Source organism: Ips typographus, linkage group LG16 (assembly GCF_016097725.1).
Source record: "Ips typographus isolate SLU linkage group LG16, UJ_Ityp_2.0, whole genome shotgun sequence".
Taxonomy (NCBI): domain Eukaryota; kingdom Metazoa; phylum Arthropoda; class Insecta; order Coleoptera; family Curculionidae; genus Ips; species Ips typographus.
The window spans coordinates 3,101,476-3,112,877 of record NC_138437.1 but is presented as its reverse complement, the minus strand read 5'-3'; the positions used below and the strand labels follow the sequence as shown (position 1 = coordinate 3,112,877).

The 11,402-nt window shown below is 33.2% G+C and overlaps 1 protein-coding gene across 1 annotated transcript; it reads left to right on the top strand.

Annotated features, from left to right (window-relative positions):
- The first annotated feature begins 480 nt into the window (after positions 1-480).
- Positions 481-11,394, top strand: Orp8 (Oxysterol-binding protein-related protein 8). The gene is made up of 14 exons (XM_081993849.1): positions 481-663; positions 729-919; positions 2,740-2,786; positions 2,849-3,088; positions 3,167-3,311; positions 3,365-3,571; positions 3,629-3,801; positions 3,853-4,019; positions 5,281-5,476; positions 5,531-5,806; positions 5,857-6,172; positions 6,226-6,449; positions 6,512-6,666; positions 11,134-11,394. The coding sequence occupies exons 2-14, from the start codon at positions 748-750 to the stop codon at positions 11,333-11,335; spliced, it is 2,520 nt and encodes an 839-aa protein (XP_081849975.1). The 5' UTR covers positions 481-663; positions 729-747; the 3' UTR covers positions 11,336-11,394.
- Positions 11,395-11,402: the final 8 nt, after the last annotated feature.

The following is an 11,402-nucleotide window of genomic DNA, read 5'->3' as shown; positions in this document are numbered from 1 at the left end:
TGCGGGCTGTCATTTTCAAATTTTGCATCTACCAATAGGAAATAAGTGACGTCAGACGCAAAACGCGGGAACTCACCTTAAATCTTGCCAATGGGAACGTCATCCAAGTTACTTTGATTTTTCCTATAGTTGTGAATAAATCCATGTGATGACAAGCTCAAAATTAGTAAAATTTTAATGTCGTATCAAATAAAACAGACATTATGATGGTATGCTGTTAGTATTTAATGAATCATATGTATCAAAAAGGTCACGAAAAATTATCTTTTAATCATTTACGTCGTAAATTATGTATGAATCGGCAACACAGCCTTGCGGCATAATTGTGACAATTCTGAAGTTAGTATTTAATGAATCATATGTATCAAAAAGGCCACGAAAAATTATCTTTTAATCATTTACGTCGTAAATTATGTATGAATCGGCAACACAGCCTTGCGGCATAATTGTGACAATTCAAATGTCAAACATGTCACATGACGTCAAGTCAAAAAATAAATAAACCGACCCGCATTCGCATATTAGATGTCGGTGTTTTGTTGATTAGTTGATTTTTCAATCTATAATATATTATGTGCGGTAGTGAATCTTAAGCAAATAAAATGATCGATTTTAAGTCTTTATACCCTTTCGTGTCAGTGTCTGTTTGTTAAATAATCTTAGGTAAATATAAGTGCAAAATTGTTTATTCAGCAAACAATTTGACAGCTTGCTGTAATGTTTTTTAGTGTTTATAAGGTATAAAACATGTTCTCACACGCTGGGTTATCTAATATCCATGAAAACCTAGAAGGTTCCTCAGTGCCACTTGCAAAAAACCCAAAAAGTGAGGACAAAAAGTCAAGGGTCGTATTGAACATTTTGCCCAAGTTACCCTCAACAGATTCATTGAGCAATAGCCCAGGACCAGGAAGCCCTGGTAAGATCTATTTTATAGAAAATTCTTGGTTGTATAACCCACAACTACCTTCTGATAACATGTTCCTGATAAAATGTTGGAGTCATGTCATTTTGATCAAGTGATAACTGTGTTAATTCCACTTGCAATTTAAAACAACTTCAGTGACTTCAATGGAACTGACCTTGACCTTTGATTTAATAATTCATTATAAATGGATATTTATATTTCAATGACCTAAAAGGAAGTTTATTTAACTGTAATGTGAGGAAAAAGTTGTTTATAGCATGTTCCTACTTCACTAATTTTAATTTGTAGATAGTGTCAACACTGTATGCTATGGGTTAAGTACCTAAATGTTTTTTAAGAATTAAATTGTCAGGAGAACTGAACTAACAACTGGGACTTTTAACTCAAAAGCACTACTTCTTCACTAATTAATTTTTCAAATAACTATGCAACTCTTTTAGTAAGTTTTTTGATATTTTGGAGTCCACTATTTATTAGGAATTAGGACACAACCATTGACATAAAAAAGTTATATCTAAATTGTTTTTCTGACCAAATTAAGTGTCCCAAAAAATAATAAATTAGATACTTTACTTACATTAAGTACATCTTACACCAATGTTTTTAGCAAAATGGTTAGACTTTGTCTCTGGTTAATTGATGTATAACAAACAACATTTTTGCAACTTAACAGTTTTCTAAGTTTATACTCTAGTTTTAAAACATAAGGGTTTTGATTTATATTACCTGCTATACAGGGTTGAATAATTGAAGAATTGTGTATACCACTGGAATCTATTCAACAAATTTATTTATTTTAGCTAGTAGTATGTATTTATATCTTCAGGAAAAAGTTTAAATGTGACCACATAGTGAAATATTGAATATTTTCATGTATATCCTTCACCATTTAACAAGCCTTTGAAAATGATGCAGTTCATTGCATTTCATTCAATCTACTGTGCAATTCATATTTGAAAATCTGTTGTTACCACAATTACATCAAAATTGCTTGATATGCTAACAAGCATTTAGAAACCTTTATTATTTATGCCTACATGCTAAATTGAACAATTTTGATTTATATTGTTTATTGTAACTTGCTAAATATACTTCTTTTTTTTTATATATAGTTTATTACTAAACTAATCAAGTAATCTTGAATATGAATTTGAAAAGCCAAAACTGAGGCAAAAACTTATTCAAGAAACTGTCTTACACTGATTGCTATTTTACTGCACTGATAGTTGAAATTTTCTTTTGTTGCTGAAATTATCACTGTAAAATACATATAATTGTAAATTGTGTGGTTGCATTGCTGGAGTTTATTTTCATCAATTCAAATTCAAAGTTTGTATGTATATTTGCCTTTCTGGTGGTCAACCTAAATTGTCAAATGTTAATACATTATTTGCGACAATGAGTCAATGTTAAATAACTTTTTTACTTGTGTTGATGGTTAAAAGCTTAAATATGGAGTTTCACTTAAAAAATCATTTAAATCAGCTTGAGAAAGCTTTTTGTTGACAGCTCATCTGTGATATAGAGAATATCCTATATTCAATAAATGAAAGTAAGTCTAAACACACAATTAAATAATAATTTAGTTTTAATATGAAAGAGTGAAATCAAAAATGGGTATTAATAATGCATTAAGTTTGTATAATGGGACTGCCTTAAGCAAATCATGAAAGTGTAATTACCTGCCACTTAAGTCAATAATTTAAAGTGTAATTTAAATAAGAGGTGAATGGTACTCACTTGCAATGCAATATGAATATTCTGTAAAACTGTATCATACAAATCAAACTTGAATGAAAATATATTTACAGGAATTGTAAGTGGGGACAGATCAGAACCAACCTTCAATGTTGAAGGGGTAAGATTGTTTAATTACATTGAATACTAATGCTGTAATAGCCCACAAACTACAAATTTTAGTTTCACGCATCAGAAGGTAACTCTAAGTTGATGAGAAAAGAATCCTACAAAGCTCAAAGAAAAAATTATCGGCGTGAAAAGAAAAGGGTTACTAATGAGCTGCTGAACTCATTGAAAGACCCTTCTGTGGTTGTTTTAAGTGATTGGCTGAAAGTTAGAGGGACTTTAAAGTCTTGGACTAAGTTATGGTGTGTTTTAATGCCAGGTCTATTGGTTTTATACAAAAGTCCAAAAGCAAAGGTACAAGTTTTACTGTGTACTTCTTATTTTTTTAATTATGCTTAAGATTACCAACTACTGAAAAGGTGGTGGTTTTAGGGTAGCCACTGGGTAGGTACTATACTACTAAACTCCTGTAAAGTGATAGAAAGACCAAGTAAAAAAGATGGCTTTTGCTTTAAATTGTACAATCCCTTAGATCAAACAATTTGGGCTCCCAGAGGACCAGAAAATGAAACAATTGGTAATCTTCAGTTAGTTGTTTCAATATCTGTGTTAATAACGTCTGTTTTAAAGGAGCTGTAGTTCAACCTCTTCCAAGCTCATATTTGATCTTCAGAGCTCCTAGTCAAGCTTCTGGAATGTGTTGGCTTGACGCTCTTGAAATCTCTATAAGAAATGACGCGGCTCTCATACGGTCTGTTAGTAGCAAATCTGCATCTGGCAGTACTACACATGAAACTCAATGGAATGAAACTGACTGCGAACGTCATTTTGTACACGGCATGTTACCATTTCTTTCTAATAAAACTATGTTATAATGGTTGTTTTTAAATTTAGATTTGGACAATGCTAGTCAAACTGACAATGGTGCCCAGTTAAGTACTGGAGAAGTTGATATAACTGACTCAGATTCTGAAGTTTCTATAAAAGAAGAAGATATGGATTGTGATCCTCCAGAAACTTCTTATATTCCCAATACTGAAGAGGAGTTTGGCGAAGTTGGTGTTCAAGTAGGTTTATTAATACAGGTGCAAGATTTGTAGTGATGTTAATTTTTTAAGATGGAAGAACTAGCAGAGGAACATAAATCTCTAATTTGGTACTTGGTGAAACAGGTTCGACCTGGTATGGATTTGAGTAAGGTGGTTTTGCCTACTTTTATTTTGGAACCCAGATCATTTTTGGATAAATTATCTGATTCCTATTACCATGTGGATATTTTATCACAGTAAGTATTATTTATGTGTAATGTAAAGTAAAAGTTGATTGTCTCACAGGGGAGGTGTAAGAATACCAAATTGAAAAGAACACACAATAAAAGTTTATTGTGTTCTTTTCAATTTGGTATTATTTATGTGTTGGATGATTGTCTTTCACTTTTCTCTGGTATTGTATAAAATTGTTGTATTTTTATTGTTGTGAGTCTATAACAACCTAGTGTTTGACTTTTTTATTTGTAGAGCTTTGGAAAAAAAATTGTAGTTTCGGTAAATGTTCATAAGAGGGCATACTAACTACTTTAATTCAAAGTAAGTGCATATCTCCAAAATTTTACATACAATATCACGATAAACTGTAAAATTTGTAGTTTTTACAATTTTTTAAAATCATGTCAATCAGGACGAATTTACGTTAAAACGAATCACTGTCTAAGAAATTTACCATCGTAACAAACAATTATACGAAGCGAAATTGAATCTTATTATTTATTTCCTTTTTTTTCTTATTTCTTATTATTTGACATCCATTAAAATTGATTAAAACTGACAGTTGACTGAAGTCTCTGCCTAAGTGTTAATTTACACAGCAGTTCAGTTCAGTAGTTGGAATTCTGCAGCTTGCACTCTTACTTTTTCGTTTTTGTCTGTTGGCAGTTGGCATTACGCAAAACGGCAAGTTTGATCAAATAAGTTGGATGAAAATAGAACGTGTCCTATTCGGTAAAAAATTTGACATAAAATTATTTGAAAATAAATTTGACATAAAATTTTGTTTGGCACTGATAAAATTCGTCTTTGAAGCAGCTTCATGAATTTCTTTGACATCAAAGCGCGGTGTAAAACCTGCTTAAAGCAGGTTTAATTAATAATTGAGCAAATTCTAACCTAAACGTTCAAAAATTACTCAAGTGTTGCACGTCATTTAAATCAGAAAACAAACCAGTTTCAAAATATGCTTTTAAGAAACAGGGTCACATTTAAAAAAAATAAAGTTGATGGTGGCTGGCAAAAACCGAAACGTCGGATTTCAAATCTCATCAAATAAGCTTACAATAAAATTGTTTTGTTAAACGTTTTTCCGAAATTTTTCAGATATTTCCGGAAGTAATCGGATTTTTTTAAATGTTAAAATGGCATAAAATTGACCTGCAAATTCCTCATCTTTGCCTCCATTTAACCAACTCTGTATCTCTTACGTTTTCCCATACTTAGACACGAATTTGTGGCACCCTGTATATTATAAGCTGCAATTTATTGTTGCACTTTTAGAGCTGTGCTTGAGGATGATGCCTTTACCAGAATGAAACAAGTGGTAAAGTGGTACTTGTCTGGGCTGTACAAAAAACCTAAAGGTTTAAAAAAGCCTTACAACCCAATTTTGGGTGAAACCTTCAGGTGCTACTGGGAACACCCTAATGGTAGCAAAACTTTTTATATTGCCGAACAAGTGTCCCATCACCCCCCCGTAATAACTATGAATATCAATTTTCGGTTAGATATTTGACCGAACTGGTTGTAGGTTTCTGCTTTTTATGTAACCAACCGTCAAGACGGGTTTGCTATCAGCGCTAGTATTTTAGCTAGATCCAAGTTTTACGGTAATTCAACGTCGGCTATATTAGACGGAACCGCTATTCTTACTCTTTTACCTCGAGGGGAGGATTACAAATTGACGGTACCCTACGCGCATTGTAAAGGAATTTTAATGGGTACGTTAACAATGGAGCTTGGTGGAAAAATTTCAATTGATTGTGAGAAAACTGGCTATTACACTGAAATTGAGTTTAAGCTTAAGGTTAGTCGATTTGATCACACAAAAACGGGTGTTATTTATTTTTATTTTAGCCGTTTTTGGGAGGTTCTGAGCAAACAAATTGCATCACAGGACGACTTAAGTTAGGTAAAGAAACTTTAGCCACTATAGAAGGTTTCTGGGATGGTGCTATCCACATTAAAGACAAAAGAAGTGGAGAAGTTCAGGTGTTGTTTTCTTCGACTCCACAAGTGCGAAAACAGCGACTACCGAGATATACTGTATCGCTAGACAATCAAGGAGAAAACGAGTCTGAAAGATTGTGGCAACATGTATCGGCTGCGATAAGCAGAGACGACATGAACGCTGCAACTGAGGAAAAAACGCTTTTAGAAGAATCCCAGAGAAGTGAGTTAAGTCCAGAGGACTTACAGACATGGCGACATGTTTGGTGATTTCAGCGAAATCTAAAGAACGCAAGGCTAAATGTGAAGAATGGACACCGGTCCATTTTCAGCAAGATCTAAAAACCGGCCAGTGGGTGTACAAACATTCTGACTTACGGCCCTGGGATCCTCGCAACGACCTTTATCAATATGAATATGAATACAAAATTCTTACCAGGACCAAACATCCCACCCCAATGATTAGGACTGCGAGTATTGTGGGGGTTGAATCTAAACAGGCAAGCTTTACTGACAAAAAAGTTTAATGTTTTTTTGCAAGTTTTATTTTTGGCTTTTCAAGGGTAAAGAATCTCGGTCAGGATTAAAGTTGAGTAAAAGGAAGGGACCGATGAAGCAGATATCATCGGATATAGAAGTCGACGATACTAGCACGGATGAATTTCATTCGGACTCTTCGCACGTCGTCAATAAAGAGAAAATTGTTGGAAGTGCAAGGTAAACTAATCATGATAATTCAACTGTTTAGCTGGATTTATAAACCGTTATTATGTTGATTGTAGTTTTCAAAATGTTGGTTGGCAATTTTCAAACAGAGTGAAACGAGCACGTTTACAGATCCAGCTTTTATGTAAACAGTTTTTCAGAGTTTTGGCGTTAATATTAACCGGAGTAGTAAGGTGTTTACCGCTGCGGAATTATGTTTGTGGTTAGATTGCGGTGATGCTGGTCCGCGTTCAGAAATAACGCTGGTGTGCGCCCCAAATTAAGTTACAAAGCGTACACCAACTGCAATTCTAAACGCGACCCTGATTGTATCGAGTTTGACATATCAGGGGGTCTATTTTTGACCATAAGCAACTTTAGAAACGTATGAAAACTATACGCAAATTTGCAAAGAAGCTTTAAACAACACGCATTATTATATCTATACCCTGATTATTATAACTTTAGTTGCACGTCATAACACACGTGATTCTATTGCCAATCGAACTTACTGGACAATAACATTGCATAGATACGGAAATTTAAATTACGCGCCTTAAAATATGTTGGCATTGGTGCGCAATGTTGTCGTCTGTTTTCCGATTTTCTTGCTACCGAGCTATTCCGATCACCGATTATCTCACCCGATCTTTATACGTTTCGAAGTGTCAAAGTTTGGCGTAAATATCAGCGTTTTTAAAATTTGTTGCGACTTGTGATCCTATTTTACGTTCCTGTGGTTATTAAACGGTTCATTTGTGGACAAAAAACATTTCAGCAACCTGCCACGTAGTTGTCTGTTATGCCAAAACCGTCGAATACTGGCTCCAAACAATTTTATTCTAATAAATTTTTGTGTGAAGCTTATGTCTACAGTTTGATCTAAAAATGTGTCTGCAGTACTAAAAGCTAAGTATTACCATTTACTAGCATGAGTAAGCTTATTCAATCAATAAAAAACCATAGAATTGTTAAGCTCCCACCTGAAAATCTACGAAAATAAACATATCTCCATTATTACTCAAAGTTTTTACACAAATGTCGAGTAAAACACATTTAGGGTCTCCACACGCTTAAACTAAGCTTCCCTCACCCCCAATACCCCAAAAGTGTAATTAAAACAGTAAAACCACTCAGATCTTTCTGCAAATGCAATGGGCCTATCCCACATATCATAAATTTTTGTTTTAATGACTGGAATCGAAAGAATAGGATCAAAAAACTAATTTTTCATATTCTTGAAGAAAAAATTATGGTCGTAAATGTTCCTACATTAGTTTGAATTTGTCCATTAAATTTAAAAGATCTGTTTTGGCGCGCATGTGACGTACGTAATTCTGGGCGATTTTATTGGCTGTTGCACGCCATCTGTTTCACTTCTTGTCGCTGATTGGTTGATAGTGTAGTACGTCACCGGCGGCGGGCGTTTTAAACATGAGATAAATGTAGTTTTTATCATCATTTTTTTTCTATTTAGACTTAATATTTTTGAAAACAAAAAAATACGGGTATAATATTTTCAATCCGTCTTTGTAGTTATGAAATAAAAAAAAATTGTGGGACAGGCCCATTCAAAATGTCAACAAACTCGGTCTGTGGTTCTGTCATTAGATCTCACATTTGAAAGTAAAATCATTTTCTTCAATTTTGGCTCGTTTTTTATAACATTGACAACGCCGCCCATTTTCATTTTGATGACGTGCAACTAAAGTTATAATAATCAGGGTATACAGGGTGTCCCACGACGAAAGACATCGATTGATATTGGAAAAAGTATAAATAGGAGAGTTTTGAAAATTTGGCAGGATACTGATGTGGGCATGCCCAATCTAACTAAAATATTTTCAAGATGGTTGCACTTCCGTTTATACCGGAAGTCTATCACAACTTTCTTATTTTAAATAGAACACACTATATATAATTACATATTTGGATTCCTCATAAAATTCTGCCCAACTTTTGTGTACAATGCCCTATGCCTATCTCTAGCCGTTTTCGAAATATTTGATGTTTTTCCAAAAAAGTGACAGTTGCAACGCTCAACATATTTTTGTACTCTGTCAAAACCGTATTTCATTTTGCAATGAAACTTTGGGTTATTGTAAATAAAGGATCGTTTTATTAAACTGAGGGTGCGTAATGACCCATTTGTATACAGGGTCGTCAAAAAAAATCATAAACTTGCCACTAAAAAAAATGAAAAATTTCAAGTTTTTTAAATAGAAACCCACATTTTTTATGACGGAATCATTTTGAGCATTAAAAATTACTATACGTTTCAATTTACTTGCCTATACCTAAATCCAACCTATTTCGTTTTATTTGAGAATTAACCTTTTTTTTATTAGGCTGCATGGTTGGGATTAGCTGGTACTCTAGTTGGTCATGCTTTTGACACACGGTGATATTGGAAACCTGCAGAGCATGTTAATAACACTAGTTTTGAGTGTTTTGACAACTGCAAATATGCCGTCGCGGTTACGTTATTCAAACCAAGATTACTTAAATCTGTTTATTATTTACGGAGAATGTGATAAAGTTGTAAGTAGAACATGTGAGGTATTTGCCGCTCGTTATCCAGAAAAACGAAAGCCATCACCAAAAGCTGTCAAGCAAATAATTGAACATTTTAAGAATACGGGATCTGTGAACAGAAAAGCTATTAAAACAAAACCAATCCTTAATAATACAAATGTAGAAATTGCAATTTTGGACTATTTTGTTGCAAATCCAACTTCGTCAATAAGACAAGTTTCTGTAGAATCAGGCATATCCAAAAGATCAATTCAAAGGATCCTAAAGAAACATAAATTTCACCCTTTTTCATTTAAATTAGTGCAACAGTTAAAAGAGGTTGACTTTCCGAAGACATTGGTTTTTAGTGAGTTTTTGCTGACTAGTCACTATGGAGAAGAAATCTTTTTAAATAATATTATTTAGAGCGACGATGCCAAATTCACTAAAAATGGAATGTTCAATAGACATAATTCACACTACTGGTGTGACATAAATCCACACGTAGAGAGAGAAATTTTCAAGAAATCTGGAGTTTTAATAATAAAAAAGGTTAATTCTCAAATAAAACGAAATGGGTTGGATTTAGGTATAGGCAAGTAAATTGAAACGTATAGTAATTTTTAATGCTCAAAATAATTCCGTAATAAAAAATAGGTGTTTCTATTTAAAAAACTTGATATTTTTCATTTTTTTTAGTGGCAAGTTTATGATTTTTTTTTGACGACCCTGTATACAAATGAGTCATTACGCACCCTCAGTTTAATAAAACGATCCTTTATTTACAATAACCCAAAGTTTCATTGCAAAATGAAATACGGTTTTGACAGAGTACAAAAATATGTTGAGCGTTGCAACTGTCACTTTTTTGGAAAAACATTAAATATTTCGAAAACGGCTAGAGATAGGCATAAGACATTGTACACAAAAGTCGGTCAGAATTTTGTGAAGAATCCAAATGTGTAATAATATATAGGGTGTTCTATTTAAAATAAGAAAGTTGTGATCGACTTTCGGTATAAACGGAACGGAAGAATCTTGAAAATATTTTAGTTAGATTGGGCATGCCCACATCAGTATTCTGCCAAATTTTCAAAACTCTTCTATTTATACTTTTTCCAATATCAATCGATGTGTTTCGTCGTGGGACACCCTGTATAGCCGCATTCGTTTTCAAGCTCCATGGAACAAGCAGAGCAAAGATTTTTGACATCACGATGACGTAATTTGGAAAAACCATCATTTGACCAACTGTCAAATTACGTCATTCTGACTTCAAAAACGATCTACTTCCTCGTGAAAACGAATTTTGCCCATATTTACATATAATCGTATACGTAAATTAACGTACATCAAAAATTGACCGCCAGTTGTTTTGGCGGATTTTTAATTTACTTTCGCTGAAATTCTTGTTAAAAATGAGTTCGGATAGTGATACGGAATCAGGTTGTATCCCACCAGGACTAGTACAGACTGCAAAAGCGACAAGTACAAATTTGCTGCCAGAAAACCTGAAATCATTTTACAGAACTTTTATGGATTGGAGTACTATTAAGCAGCTTAATTAATTTTCTGAGAGAGTTTTCTTGGTTTATTTCAATGAACTATCCACTAAATACAAATCTTCTACATACTCAAGCAAAGAAAGCTGCATTTTCACTCCAGAGTAAACATATTTGTATCAATAAGAAAATTAATTTTGTTATTTCAAAATAACTAGCATGGGAAAGAAACAGCATATAGATCAAAGAGTATCAAATTTTAATTTACCTTTACTTGGCATTATTGTAAAGGACAGTGGTCGTGGACAAAGTATAGTAATCCTCGGTTAGCCCTCAGGAATTAAAGGCTATCATAAAATTCTGTTTTTATAAAAGTCTCTTTGCTTGTAGTTTTTATAATAACTATGGACAAACTAACTGTACTCATTAGTAACACATTGTATATCTGCAGTTTTCTTTTCAGAATGAAAGCTCACTTACAAGATATCGACAAACGTTTGCAAGATTTGGAACAAAAAATCAATCAAATTCAAAGAACGGTAAGCTTTTTGGTTAATTCAAATCAAAACAATTATAGCGAAAAATGGAATATTCTGAATATATTCATAGTGGTGTTTTTGATGGGATTGTTTGAGGCCGCTTTATTTTTTGTTTTTAAAAAGTAATTTACTTTTTTTAAGTGCAATTGGATTGTGATATATAAGTAAAGAGAAGGTTATTAATATTCAACCG

What these genes read in the sequence shown, in the direction of transcription:
- Orp8 (XM_081993849.1), top strand. Translation starts at nt 748, where the DNA reads ATGTTCTCACACGCTGGGTTATCTAATATCCATGAAAACCTAGAAGGT. An exon ending in ACCAGAAAATGAAACAATTG is followed by an intron (nt 3,312 to 3,364) that starts GTAATCTTCAGT and finishes TCTGTTTTAAAG; the next exon opens with GAGCTGTAGTTCAACCTCTT. An exon ending in AAGTGTCCCATCACCCCCCC is followed by an intron (nt 5,477 to 5,530) that starts GTAATAACTATG and finishes AACTGGTTGTAG; the next exon opens with GTTTCTGCTTTTTATGTAAC.